The 16,011-nt window shown below is 38.9% G+C and overlaps 1 protein-coding gene across 1 annotated transcript in view; it reads right to left on the bottom strand.

Annotated features, from left to right (window-relative positions):
- Nucleotides 1–1,671: 1,671 nt before the first annotated feature.
- Nucleotides 1,672–16,011, bottom strand: part of IGF1R (insulin like growth factor 1 receptor) — a 1,701,728-nt gene continuing 1,687,388 nt past the window's right edge. Inside the window, exon 22 of the mRNA XM_069625053.1 lies at nt 1,672–14,951. Within this exon, the coding sequence (XP_069481154.1) occupies nt 14,585–14,951 (367 nt within the window). The 3' untranslated portion in view covers nt 1,672–14,584. The remainder of the gene's footprint in view (nt 14,952–16,011) is intronic.

Genomic DNA, 16,011 nt, shown 5'->3' with positions numbered 1-16,011 from the left:
GCAGTGCATTGTTTATTCCCTCAGCCCAGTGCTGCTGGGAAGGAAGAATGTCAGCACCCCTAAGGGTTGTTGTCTGCACTGGTACACTATTCATGGCATTTTCATGGCACCACCCGAGAGTTTGGAGGGTGGGGGGAAGGAGCCCTATTCGGATCAATGCGTTATGGCAACATTTGCTCAGGCCCCCAGCCCCGACTCCTTACCACCTCTTGTTGCATCCGGGGCCTCCTTCGCCAGCGACTCCACCTCGGTCCCTCCGACTGTTGCCACTGTAGCAGCTCGCCGAGGAAAGCCCTTTGTCTTTGCGGCACTCCGTCTCCTTTCAACGTTGTTCGTCCGTCCCGTTCGGCCTGCCTCAGTCTCCTGCTTTCATCTGGGTCTTTGGATGTCGTTGACGGCTGTTTTCTGCACTGCAGCAGTGGCTCCCACTACATGTTGCCTTCCGTCTTGTGCTCGCTGCGCCCCTGCTGCTGCACACCTCCAGCATCCTTTGTTCCCGGTGCGGGGACCCGCAGCAGCCTCCCACATCCTCCCTATCCTATCCGTCTCCGGCTGTTGTTGCCCTGACCGCTGGGTCACCCAGGTGTTGAATACCACGCTTGGCCTGGCGGCTCAGTACTCCGTCCTGGTTGGTGCCGTCCAGCTCATTTCAGTTGGGAGCTGCTCTCGATCACTAAGCCGCCATTTTCCGGCTCAGATTCAGCACAATATTGCACCCTTGCATAGATGTTATCGTCTCACCACGCAGGCAAAGTCTTCTCTAATGCTTCTGCAGCCGTTTCCTTGTTTTCTGAGTCTTCATTTAGTTATACAGTTGTAGTACAGAGATTCTCAGTGCTCAGATCTGCAGTAGCTGCCCGTGAGCACGTCTGCCTCACATGGCTGCCAGCCACGCTCCCCTTGTCTGTAGTAAAACTTATAATAAACACACTTGCATTGTCTCAGGAGTCAGAGTGGTTATTTGTGGCGGGCACCCCATCACACAAGACAGGAAAATAAGTGACACTCTGTTCGAGAGGCCTAAAGTGGCTCTAACTTGGGATACTTGGCTATCTAAACATAGCATTTAGAACATAACAGGATGCCGGGGCAATGGATATCACTGAAGATGGTAATACAGGACTGTTGAAGCAACAGAGTGAGGACGTACAAGACTGTCAATGACTGGTGGACTAATTGCGACACAAGTGGTTTGCAATGTTTTATTGTGGTCTTCCTCAGCAGGTGATAGACTGCTAGCTATTGTTATATTATAAAGTTACAAAATAATAAAAATGAATATCTAAAACCCTAAAAAGGCAAGTTTGCGGTTACTTAATATACACAAACAACTGACCACGTAATGTCTCTGCTATTGAGCAATAAATGAATAAATCATAACACAAGATGAAAATAATGTTTTCGCCTGGGGAGCAAGAGCCATGCGAAGGAAGGGCTTTTTCACATTATATATTTGTGAGTATCCTGGTGACCCCTTATCCAACAACCGCTGTTAAATTAATTTCGATTTTTAAAGACTGGCCTGCTACTGTGCCTTACAGGCAGGGCATCCTACGAGTTTGGCAGATGTTGGATTGGGGACCCCATTACCACTGTAATTACTGCCACCTGGGCTGCCCTCAATTAAAGGTAAACAAGAGGACAACCGTACAAATTAACAGCAGACACTAATGCATACAGAATTCTTTTATTTAACTTAAATCTTGTAGTACTTTAACTAGAAAAAAGCAGAGTAAGAGAAACTAAAATTGCCTTAGCTTCAGCCATTCAAAATAGACAAAAGTTTATTTCCATAATGTAAAGAATCCAGAGTATATCGCAATAACAGGAATAAATTCTTACAACAGAATATACAAAAACATTTTGATTTTTTCATCTACTGATTCATTTCTTTTCAATATAAACACAGGAATTTCATTATGAATAATTTACACACAGTAAGTCATTTTTGCATGTAACAGATCGGCCATGTTATCACTGCTTTTTTGAAATTTTTTGAATTTTTTTAAACAAGAAAACATTTTTTTATGTTAGCAATGCATCATTTCCATGGCGCTGTTTATTTTGCTCCAGAGGTAGAGAAACTCTGGCCAATCCTTTTGATCTTAAAACCTCATTGGTTCAGAAACAGAAACCGAAGATATCTCGGTCCACCCTTTAAGGGGAGACCTATTAATCCTGCAGCCCATGATTTTCTGAAATGCTTTCATTATAATAATCATTTTTTGGGCTATTTGTAGGGTAAAACAAATATACATTCCTTTTAGATAAAGAATGAAGGATGGGGCTTCCTTGTCCAACCCAACAAGGAGCTTCGGATGCAAATTTAGTATCATCATATAAATTGTATTTGATGCATACAAAATGTTAGCAAGAAATCTGTAAACATGTTTTCCTTACTTCAATGACACTGATAAAAATTGTCTTATAGCCTGAAATGCAATCATATCCCTTCATCATTTGTGATAATAAAAATAATTGCGATATTAAGCTCAGAATAATGAATTAGAGACTGCTTGGTGGACATTACCGGGTCTGATTCTAAACCCCAATGAGGTTCTTTCAATCATTATTTTGTAAAATGAAATAACCATTTTGATTGATCCCCACTTCAACAGGGGTGGGATCTGAGAAAATGATACACTGAAGATACAGAACTTTCTTTCTGTCCTCAACCCTTTATTCCTGTTTACATAATTTATTCTACATTATGACAACAAAAAGCTTGAGGAAAAAAGGCATGAACTGTATGACTTGGAGAAGTTAAAGATCCTTTTTGGCATTTTGTAAAGCTAGCAAAGAAACGGTTGCCTGCAAAGAGACTGTCCACCCACAAACAACCACACAGATATACACATACAAACATACATACACTGTGTGAATGAATTTGCATGTAAGAATGCAAACTGACACTTTTCAACCAGAAAGTGCCTTTCAAATAATAAACTCAGGCATTTATAAACTACATACACACTATAACATTATTTTATGCACTTACAAAAATGTGATGAAAACATTGAATATGTTGTTGTAAACCAGATCTTTGTCAACTGACTACCCGTAATCTACTGGACATAAGAGCCCTAATGGAAATGCGAATGATCTATTTACTTAACTCCATAGACACAAGAAATAATAACAAGAAGGTGCACAAATGGTCAGACCTATCCTGCAGTTGAACGAACTGGTCACAGATGCTAAGGTATTTCATCCTCAGGCTATGGTGCATAGTCACTGGAGTGTGTACTCGAACTTCGTAAGAGGTGCCTTAAAATGCCTGACCATCAAGCAGTCAAACTTAGGACAAGGTTTCACATTCCACCCCAGAATAGAGTGAGCACATCTGAGCTCAAATGACAAACTGCAAATCAAATCAAATCATTCAATTGTGGAAAACATTTTGCCTGTGAAGGCTTGGGCAACCATGAAGGTTCACAGCATCTACAAGCACCTGTGCTAAGTTTTAATGTCAGCTGACACCATTTAGAGATATGTTATATTATCGATGATCCCCATTTTCAGTTCAACATTAGACGATCAAATAGTGTTGTGCTCGGGTCAGATAGTCTTGGATACGTTCTCAATTTATTAAGTAATTTTAAGTGCTTTGTTTGCTAAGAACGACCATGACTTCTAAGCAGAGATCACAATGGAAATCCTTTCTGTAGCACCTTTCATTCCTCTTATCGTTCTGTATCTTCAGCGTTTATAGCAATATATCATCCAATCGAAACAAAAATGCTATTTTTTCAACATTAAAGTTTGCAAGGCCATCATTTACTGCATTTCAAGGTGTGTCACAATATTTGCCTTGGGGACCCTGTCATGCCTCTGTACCTCATTGAGGGTGATGCTTTAGAGTCAAAGGAGAAATTGATACCCAACAACCTTCATAAGAGACGTATGACAGACCAGAGGCTCCTCACTGGGTAATGGCAAATTGTGTTTATGTACATGCTCCTGTTGCCCTAGCTCATTGCTGTGTTAATCATACTATAGAAATAGAAGATCAGATTTTCAGGATGAGAACGCCAGATTTAGACTATTTACTAAAAGGAGCGTTAGATTACATGGAACTTTAACCAATAACTCATTCTGCTAATCACAGGAGAGTTTCTAGTCATTTTAACGATTCACTACCCCCCAGCACTTTCAAAACAATCAGGGAACAGGAGAGTACATATAATTTAGAACTCAGCCAATAACCATTGCAGCACACTGAAAACAGTTTAATGATATATGAACTTGTCCTCACTGATTCTTACACTTGGCTTTTATTTCTCTTTTATAATTTCAAGAAAAATAACATCTTCGATATAACCAACCATGTGACACTTCCGTTTTAATGAACCAACAATCTTTTGTTGAACCAAACCACCTATTTTCTACTTGAGTGTGTATGTGGTTTACAGGAAAAGGAGAGTTTCCTGGTGTGCCGTTTAGTTGAATTAGTCTTTGCTGGACACACAAGCTGCACAGGTCTTAACATAACTTCATGATAAATTCATACTGTAGGACCATGTCTTGATACACTGAGGATACAATAGTGCGAACAAGCAAACAGAATTGACTAGTTTAGCACAGCTGAAATTTGCTGTACTAGTACAGTTTATGGTGTTTGTACTTAAAAAATCAAGCCATTTATAAGGTTGCACACAACGGATCCTTGATGTACAAAAATAGCCACAAAATAAAACATTTGCAGACACAACTAATTGGGATCTAATTTTGCCACAGATAACATTTTGGGGCAGGAAAACCAAACACGGGTTCCAAATTGGCTGAAACAAAAGAAGGAAAAGATACAAATATCAAGATTAATTATGCTGGTGCTATCACTGTGATAAACGTTTAGGTGGTTTGTTCCAAGAAAGAAGACTGTGGCATCACCTCTCACACCATCTGCTCTGTGTAATCACAAGACTGTCTTAAGTGCTTCTCAAAGCTTATGACTGGCACTACATTGTTAGTGTTTTTCTCCTACGTTTTTAGCCATCTAAATACAATAACATACAAAAAAAAAACCTTGGACAGTTTCAACATAACCCTTGTTTAGCCAGCTGAATGATCATCGGAACTCCTTGCTTGGAGATCTGTGTTTGTGTGAAAAAGAGGTGGAAACATTCTTCCCCAAAAGGGCACAAATGAAACATGCCATTACATATTAAACAAAGCCACATTGATAGATCTCTAAACAAGTCAAACAGTGCCATTGTAGCCCTTAGTGTCAGAGGAAAATACCAGCTGTAGTTACGCAGGTCAGTGTGCATTTATAAGCACACCTAGAGGCCATAACAAATAGTAGATTTATTTTTAATATATATATTTTTTAAATCTATTTTTAATGTAGAGGCTATTGGGTTTACATTAGGATATGACATGGCCTCACCTGCGATGGTAAGCTCATCATTCAGCGTTCACTTATATTATGACCAGACCAGAGTAGGAAATAGGCATTTGAAATTGCTAGTGCTATTCTGATACTTTGACAAGGTTATAAACTGTATTGTGGAAACCCAATTCATTCCCTTTTTTACCAGTACTTTATTAATTTGCTGCATAATAACAGACCAGAACACATGAATTGGAAATGTTTAAATCCCCACCCAGGACATGTTCTGCCAGCATGACCAATGCCAAGATGAATACGTGATCTAAATGTACGGGTTCTAATCAACCACAGAAACCAATCCCTTTCAGAACACGTGCCATTTTGATCATATGCATAAGGCACGCAGAGTTATTAATCAGGAAAGGTTTCACTATTTCAAAGTAATATAGGTTATCGGTTTACCACGTTTCAAAGGTCTTGCCATCACTCAAAATATTATGGAAAGGTTATAGGCATATTTGAAGCACATGATCAGGTGAACATGGATTCTCAGTTGTGCACCCCAACATTTCGCCCCATCCTGCAGAATCCAGCCACCTGGAGAGGTCTGCAGCCAAGGGAACCACCCCAATCTTTATACAGTGACAGTTGCTCATCTGCAGCTCCTGGTTAGATAACAGAAGTCAAGTTGTTGTATTCCTTCCTCACATTCAGCTATCTTTTTCCGGTTCCAAAAGAACCTTAGCATGATTTATGGAAACCAAGCCACAAGGTCAATGGACAAAGAAGAACGGTACACATCTTTGGACAAAGATACTGTAATTCACGGTATACCATAAACCAGTCCAGTGCCAGAAACTCTAAAAGGACAGAGTAAAGCCTCGAACTTGTACCCTCCCTAGAACAGTACAAATGCTGTACTATTGACTGAGCTACAGCCATTATCAGATGGTCTAGATTTTTGGTTCAGCAAATATTTAAAAACTGCGGTCACAAACAGGAACAAAGACCTGTCTCTTTTAGATAGCAATTTTATAGCACTGTTTTCTTTGGGGATGATAGCTATTAAAGCTTTAACTGTGCCCTTGATTAAGTATTGTACCTTTCTAAGCATATTATATGTTGGTAGAGAAGACACTGCTCTGCAATTGAAATCCTAAAGAAAAACAGTGCACCTTGGGACACCACTATTAATATGTCAGGCCCTTATTACCCACTTATGGCAGGATGATCTCCCTTCCTAAGCATAGTAGGCTACTTGCTAATATCGATTAGTCAATGATACACTGAAATTAAATTCTCCCAGCTAAAGGGTGTACGTAATTCTTCCCATGTAGGCGACTCAAGGAACACAGCTTTGATTTTCAAGGTTTTTCCGTATATCAATATAGGAGGCGTGTAGGACTCACCCTTAGGAGATGACTAATGTCCAACACAACATTCAACACTCTAGCTTAAATATATGCAACACATTGGACATGCTTTCCACAGACATTCCACTGGCCATAATCATTTTATCGCCTTAGCATGCACTAACTCACTCTGGAGCTTTTCTTTTTTACAACAATGTTAATGGTTCTTGGTTTAACTCTTTGGGATAGAGCTACAGAAATAATCTGACTTGAATTGAGCACTGCTGAGAACAAATGTTACCACCTCTCAAAAACCTGGTGTATGTGGTTGTCTTGTGAATGAGGTTACCTGTTTCAACGGTATATTGTTAAACTGCTGAGAATTGTGAGATGTATTTTTTATATATATGTATATATATATAAAAAAATAAGAGTGAGGTAGATAAATGTTTGAAAAAACATAAAATAATCATTAACAACTGTCCCCCTGTCAAACACAAACAACTTATCTCAGTACTTAAAATTTGTGGTGGGGCATATCTCTACAGTGATTTAAACTGATATAACAATAAATAAAAAAAGTCCTACATAGAATACCTTCTTAATTATCATTTTAGAGGGAAAAATAACTATGGGACAGAAGCAAGAGAATATTGTGAAAACTAAAACTACACGCAAAATGGCACACTACAAACATTCTTCTTTAATCTCCAGTCACAAATAGAAATCAGTTAATTTCAAATGTTTTGTTCTTAATAATAATACAAAATAATAAAAATAACTGTTCCATCCCAGAAAATGCCTTTTGCCTCAAATAGTACTTTGTAAGCAGTGGTATGCCAGAGTTTTGGTTTCAAATCCCCACATGGGTGTATATCATACTCATCCTTTCTATTCTCATAAAATGATGAATTGGTAGCGCAAACATGATGGTAGAGTGGTGGGACATCCTAGGGAGCCCAAAGTCAAAATTACACATCTGCACACTGGATTATCACAGACCATGATCACCATTCAATGCCTTGTTCTTGCAGACCAGTGCAGCTATTCTTTCCGAATATTTAGTCATCTTAAACTGCATATCTTCAGAGCTATAAATGGCTGGAAAAAATAATTCTTAATCATGGTCGGCATTATAACCACGCCATCTTTCAAATGGCGGATATATTTGACCCAATTTATTACCCGTCCATATTCAGAAAATGCTCATTCTCTCCTCTCTCACTAGTGGCAATATAAATCATTGCCTGATATGTTTAGACCAACAAGCTGCATCTTATTCAATCAGAGAATGTTTGAGACATAGAACCCTGGTGGACTAGCAAGCATGTGGCCGCACCGTGGTTCAAATAAAGGCTTGCTAGCATGACTTTTGCGCCAAGGCCATTTTAAGCTTGATAAAACAGACCATCACAGATGAGCACAAGGGGTGAAGGATAACTGCTTATTTGCATGGCTGAGTTCAATAGCTCATTGGAACACCTTTTGATTCCAACTATGTCTAGATGTTGCAGAGCACAAAACTATGATGCGTCACTGCATGAAAGTGTATTGCAGAGTCATACGGCTATATTCGAGGTCAAATAGTGAATTGAACATTCGGATGGCCCAACTAACCACCTCGTAGTAGGACTGTGAAGCTTTATGGATTAGTTGTAGAGCTGTAGTATGAGCAACGGTTAACTTTTAGGGCTGCATTCCATCTATCACACCAGAACATGTAATCCTTTCCGCCATAGCCATTCAATGGAATCATTCAAAGCCTGCAACCAATGGTAAATGGACTAGAACAAGGGGTGTTTTATTTACCTGGCTATGAGTTAACAGTAACTTACTGGGATATCAAGGAATAACATTGGATGAAACGTGCAGGGTGGCAGAATCACAACCAGCTTTCACTGTTGGGACTGCACTAGTCTGCTGAGCCCTGGGAAGTGAGAAACCGTTTGCCCTGGTCACAGTCCAAGCACCACTATACATTCCTGGCATTCATTTAGATTGTCTAGCTGTGAGAGCAAACTTGAAAAAGCAGCAAGATATAGCGGAGGTGGTTGGGGAATACAATTGAATAATTTAACACAGAAATTAACCTAAATTAAGGAAATGCTACGATAACTATGAGTAAAGCACAGAGTCAGGATGGCAAAAACACCATCATGAAACTTCATCCATTTAGAATACCAGGAGTTTCAGTGGAAGCGCTAGGTATGCACCCATTACCTTGGGTCTCCTGATGCATAGAACAAATACCATTGTTAGACCTGTACTGCACAGAAGAGGTCTGCAGCGTTATAAATGATTTGCAGTTAACTTTTCACTGGCTAACAAAAAGAGGAAAAGTGTCCTTCTGCAACGCATGCACCAACCTGTGTTTCATCGCCACCCAGTAACCTACACTAATGAAGGTTAAAGATAATGAGTTACAAGATGCGTTTTCAGGGCACACATAAGCAGTTAACATGCAGCATGAAAAACAAGGATTCTACTTTCCTGGCTGTAGTGCACGATTATCTTTACTATCATTAATAAAAAGTGGAGGCTAGCCAAATGTCTCACAATGACATTTTCAGCTCCAAGTGATCCACATTTTATGTCCCAGGAAGGTTTAGACAATACTCATCCTATGCAGAGCATCAGAGTGATAATTTGCTTACAACGCATACAGAAATCGTACCTCTAATTGTGGTTTATTAAAAAGATGCAGCTAATCAATAAACCTTTCAGTTATGAGGTCCTGCAAAGAGCTTCAGATCTACTATTTGATGATGCTGCTCAGTACACCATGATGTCTGATGTTCCAATAAAGAGTGCATAAAGCAGTAAAGATCCAGGGGAATCATGAGCGAGAGTTTATTGATAGAGACAAGCACAAGCAGGTCCGGCAATGTGCTCTTTAGGTTTTGAAGGACGTAAAGGAAACTCTAAAGAGCTATCACAAGATAACATCTTGGCACATGAAACACTGCTGCAGTAAAACCTGACTAATCTATGACCTACCCTCAAACAAGTGGGTTTGAAAAAACAGACTAATAAGAGGAACAACAATGTGATCAACTCCTAGTAAGTGCGAAGGCAAGAAGAAGTACCGCAGATAGACATGATGAAAGATTATACTGAAATGGCAAACCTTAAAAAGACAGGAAAATTAAGTGTTTGCCAAACCAGTGACGAGACCTTTGTTTTAGGATTCTGAACAGTGTTTGAAAAATATAGCATGGTCCCTAACAAGCACACATACTGTAATTCAGAGCAGTCGTGACGCTACACCTTAAGTTTTCATTGACATCACTCAGTGCTACATTTTATATAACAAATCTAAACCATAGATGTTGTCTGATTTAGCTATAATGGATACGACAAAAAGATCCAAGACTCATTCAGTGACACTTTTTCCTTAAAATTGGAAGTATTCCAACATTGGATGTTACTTTCAATACCACTGATAGATTAACATTCTAAGAGGGCATATGATGACACCGTCTTCTGAATTTGTTTGCAGTACTTCCAAACCGGGCCCAAAAAAAGGCTGGTCAATGAATTTCCAATAGATAGAGACAGACAAAAGTATGCTTACTAAACAGTGAATAATTTGTTTGGTCTATTGAAAGATCTTGACACGTCAAAAAGCTTTTTTTTCACATCACTATTTCTATTTTAGTTGAACAATTATTGATCTAAGAACAAGTTCAAACGAAAGGATTGAGCCTAGATGACAAGTTCGCTTTTGCTCTCCACATAAACTGTTCCGAAAGCCTGCATTTCCCTCCAAGGCTCCTGAAACTTGTTTGATCATTTTCTAGCCAGTGTTGATTATGGAAACATTGAAGTCTTGAGATCTTAGTACTAACTATGAGAATGCACCTCCTCTTCAGTTTTTCTTCTAACAAGGTTCATCATCGACGCTATCATACCAAACATGGTTCATGGGTTTGCTGCTGTCCTACGGAAGAATGCTCATAGTTCTTACAATTTGATAGGGCTCGTTTGGCTCCAAGAACGTTTGTGGACATTCATCATAGCTAGCTCTGATTTAAAGGACTGGTGTTTTTTCAGGCCCACTCCTATCTAGAACACAAACTTCTTTTGTATAATCCTAAAATAATTTGCTGGTAAAGCAGAGCCTTGTTTCGTAAAAGTTTACAACAGGTATACTCTCACAGTTGTCATCTCCATGATGCTTCCACTACCTTGGATCAGAATCCTATTAATTGGTTCAGATGAACCCCCTGCAATCTACAGTCAGTGTCTCCCATTTAAGTCTCATGAAATCTGAGAATGAAATCATTTTTCAGCCTCGAAAACAGCAAATACAAATTGCATCCTTATGTTTGGATTAACACAAAATAATGTAATTTAAATACAATGGTCACAGGAGAGTACATTCTAGGTCTACTGGAAGTTGCAGTAGCCAGTCTACATTCGAAGAAAGTTTTATTGACATTGACTGAGCATAATGTGGTCCCGATTCCAAACTGGCCCAAACTGTATTGTCAGAATGAGAAACTAGAGATTGCAGCAGATTGCAGCAAGAGGCCACAAAAAGTTGTTACTATTCTGTACAAAAGAACTGCAGTGACAAACTCTACAATTCACTAATAGAGCACAAGGCGCATACTCTCCAAGTTTAAGACAACTGAGGGCCGAAATGTATCCTAAAAATAAATATTAACAGTTGGGGTTTTAGCCCTCTACACATTCACATAACCATCTGTAAACCTGAGCTATGCAAGACATGGTAATCTCGCCTGCTGCATACTATCACGACAACAGAGTACTGGTTTGCCACACCCTGATCTGTGTGAATTACCCTTCTTTATGTGGGCTTCTAAACTTTCAAGAGACTAAAAAAGGTCTATAGAATGAGATCTACTGCCCAAACTTTGAGGAGGAATACGTGCCCCTACTAGTAATGAAGACATTAAAGAAACCGTATGAAATGGCCTTTCCCAATCAAGCAGCACAGACTACCCAATTTAAGGGAAGATGTAGACAGACAACCTCTCTGCAGATGGTGAATAGAATGTTGTTAATAAGGCGGGTCCTTGCAAACTGGTCTTTGGAATGCTAGCCAAAAAGACTTGCACATTGTTGACATGCCATATAATAAATGTGTAGGATTCCTGGCAGCCTTGCCAATGATTCCCCTGACCTGGGATTCAGATCCTTCGTAATTAAAGATAAGCACATACAGTTTTGGGATAGATAATACCCATGGGAAAAAAAAGCACATCAGGACACTGTGTACTTTACAGCTAGTCCTACTAAACAGAAAGGCTAAACAATAATTGAGTACTAGCAAGACATAAGCCTGTATCTGTTTATCTTAATGTATTATGCAACACGGGTAAAACACTTATTTAATTAAACATGCCTCTTTATTGCAAGATCATAACGAAGAAAAATGATAAACGCTTCCTTCTAACCTTTGTTACCCAATCAGTTGAGAGTTATGACAGGCGGGCCCTCTAATAAGCAGTTATTGTGGCGGTGATGGCTCACCCAAAAATAAAAGGAAAAACTTAGATTCACGTGACAAGTCATGAAAGGTAGAAATAAGGCTCCCACCTGGAAGACAACAAGGTCAGTATACATGCGTCTGTAGAAGCTTCCTTTGTTTAAGATTTGCTACTCAGCTGATCTCAACCTAATGGCATTTGCATGTGGGAGTAATCTGAGCAAAGAATAAAATATAAAAAAGGTATCCAAAGCATCCATGAAGCTGAATGGCAAAGTGTTTCCTAATACCATATTTTGATCAATTTGAATATTTTTCCGTCATGCGTCATCAATCCTAAAAAACTTTTTTGTGCAAAATTGCTTTCAGGAATTGTTGACGACGTGTCCTCCACTACGAAGGTCCAAGATGCTATTCAAGCCACCTACTGACAATCTTATAAATATTGTTCCTGTACAGATTTTATTCTCAAGGCGTTAGAAAGACACTCGAGGAGAAAGTGTCCTCTAATACCAAGTGAGGCTAAATTAAGGCATTCATTCTGGGATGGAAGGGTTAAACAAAAAAAACAGTTATAACAAACTGTGACCCAAAAACGTAGTCTCTGCAGCTAAACTGATGTTGTCCCCAACAATTATAAAAATATATCTCATGTTCGCAACCAAAACAAGAGGCAAGGGAGGAGGAAGGCGAGACACTTGCACAACAATATATGAATATAGAACTAAAAAGACCTAACAATGTTTTTTTTAATTTATTTTTTTTACTTTTTTTCCCCTTTAGACCTGAGTTTGTATCATGCCTTGCATTGTAACAGACTTGAACACGGTGCGGGTTGAGTAAGGGGGATATGGTGATCCAGTGCACGTGTGCTTGTACACTGTAACATGACCGGTAGTGCAGCTTGTTTCGCCTCTTACACGGTAGCCCCCTCCAGACCCTGTTATACTCACACGGCCATGATGACAATTAAGCAAGTAATGGTGGACTGAAGAGGGTATAGGAAAGGTTGGATGAGAAGGGGGTGAATAGAAATATATATGTATGCCAAGGCATCGAACAGTTAATTGCAAATCATTTACAGGTATTCGATACTGGGAGAAAAAATAGGTTACACACTATAGTACAAAGCATAAGAAATGTTGTTAGATTTTGGACGTGGAACAGGGATTTGGGAAACAAGGTGACTGGGGCAAAGGCATGGGAAGGATAAATCAGACCTGAAGGTTTTTCATAGATTAAATCCACAAAGATAAAGAACAAAAAAATAGCAGCTTTTTTTCTGTACAGACATAGATGAATATTTGAACCGTAAAAAAGTTATAAAAGTGACACAAAAGGATGCTTATGCATGTGATCCATGGTCTAACAGAACTGCTTAACCTTGCTGAAAGTCTTAGAAGAGCGAAAACGTCAACAAAGCATAATATGATTAAATCTTCTTTTTAACTGCCTCTTCAAAAACTCTGTCCTGCACAAACCTATAAATTGTGGATAGTTGTGGATCTGGATGCTTGCATCTTCCGATGGTGTGTGGTTCAATGTTTTTATGGAGTGTTTTCATTTGTATCCAGATTTCCTTTTTTCGTCCTTTTCAAAAAATAGTTTAGGTGCACCGTTGACGGCTTCCTCCAGAATTATTTGTTTTGTAATATTTTTTCTCTCCTCCTCTGTGGTGCTGGAGCAAGAAAAAAATGCCCCTTTTAGGACAGCAAAAGGGGCTGTGTAGATAGAAAATTGATATTCAAAGTGAAATGTTAATATGAATACCAATGTGTGATGGTACGGAGTGTATTGGGCTGTAATATTGGTTGCTCAGTGAAGTGAATAAAACCTGACAGGTGCCTACTTCCAGGCCAACCAAAAACAGAAGATCATGAAAAACGTTTTAGGTTTTCCTTTTTGGCAAAATTTGGCAGCGTTTCTAAATGGTTGTAATGTTTGAAGAAAAATTGCCCTTTTTAAATATTTTCTCGTATCTAAAAAGATGAAGAGCAACAATAAAAAATCCAGTCCCATTTTACATTTTCGTTGCTTTATGATCTGAAGTGTATAGATACAGTGTGCAGAAGATACAGAAGCCCCGCGTACCTTCTACTTCGAAGAAAGTGCATTATGGTCAGTCGGTTCAATGCAATAAAGCAGGAACAAAGGAGCAGTCATGATCCACAATTTGAGTTTTCTGTAACAATGAACAACGATAAAGTTAAGAAAAGATCCACTTGTTGCCCCTTTGATGTCGTCCTTGCTGAAACAAACATCTGCTTGCATATGGGAGTGGGTGGGGTGAGTGACGACATTTTTTTTGTATATATTTGTTTTTTTATTGAAAAGAGGATTCTCTGGTTGCAGCAATGGCAGTTCTGAAAATCCACTGAGGTACGGTAGGCAATTTAATTTATTGTTGTTTTGTAATGTTTTTTTGTGTGAGATTGTGGTGAGGGATCAGCAGGCCGAAGATTGGGGCAAAGGCATTGACCTCTCGTTCTTCCGCCCCCCGTTCATATGTGCATATGACTGTCTCTCATCAAAGCTTGCTCTTAGAACCACAACACCAGGGCCATTCTCAGCCTTATGCCCTGGATGCTTGTCCGTATGTTGTAGTGTGGAGGAAGGGTCTAACGGAATGCTCTCCATATTTTCAGCCTCTAGGTCAAGCTCCTCTGTATCTGGTGGCTTGTTCTCATCACTGTAGAAAAATGAAACTTCTTTGAAAGTTGGCTCCAACTCGTCCTTGATGCTACTGATGATTTCCAAAAAGGAAGGTCTCATTTTCGGATTGTACTGCCAGCACATGCGCATCAGCTCAAACCTGAAATAATGAACAAGAACACATTATCAAAGCAGTCAATTGAGCATAGCCAATGTCCCTTTCAGAGAAAATGAGACCCTAAGTATGAATAAATAACTGAGATATGTATATATATATACATACACACACATATATGTATATATATAAATAATATATATAAATATAGCATGACTATTTCCTCCTTCTGCTATAGTCACCCTCACAAACTAAGCAGGCAAGACATACATTGACACAGTTCTAGAGTGGATGGTTGCGATGCAATCCTGCAACTTTTCAATTAGAGGAGAAACTGTTAAAACAAATTGGGCAGATCATCCTTTTTAAATATGACGACATTGGAATGTATTGAAGAGAAATACTAGCTAACATTGTATGCGTGTGCTTGCTTCTCATTAATGACCCTTGTTAGGAGAAAAACAACACATTTAAAACTTGATCAGATTAGCAAAGATCTATTTTGCAGACTTTGTTCCAAACACAAGTTGACCCAATGCATTTGTCTTACTTAAGGAAAGGAGAAAAGACGAGTTTTGAACAAACGCATAATAGCATGGGACAAAGAATGAAGGTAAGAAATTAATTTCTACATACTTTACAATATAGAGTACTCAGCCCTACAGATAAGGGGTGTATCTGCCACTTTTTACTCCTATAAATTGACAAATACTCCCAAAAAATAAAAATAGAGAGTAAAAATACTCTCAACAAAAATAGGGAAAAGGACATGTAGAATCTTGCACCTCTGCTACCAACCTCACGGCTCCTTGGATATGCTTTGCCCAGTAGTACATGTAATACCACAGGAAGAGACTATTTTAACTGCCTGATTGTAAAAGTAAACATGTATCTTTCAATGTGCATGAATAACTAGGTGCAAAGAAATACATATTACAAAAACATCTGTTTTTCAGTTAAAACATATTTTTACTCACTTATAAAAAAACTCTCATTGAGAATTGTACTTACATTTTTACTCCCTAAAAACATCATTTTACTCCTCACCTAGAGTACTGTTGGGGGCAAGAGAACAAAAAACAGTGGAGATTGAATAGTTACGTTT

The sequence above is a fragment of the Ambystoma mexicanum genome, chromosome 11, assembly GCF_040938575.1.
Source record: "Ambystoma mexicanum isolate Mex_15411 chromosome 11, UKY_AmexF1_1, whole genome shotgun sequence".
NCBI lineage: Eukaryota > Metazoa > Chordata > Amphibia > Caudata > Ambystomatidae > Ambystoma > Ambystoma mexicanum.
This window is presented reverse-complemented; position numbering and strand designations above follow the sequence as displayed.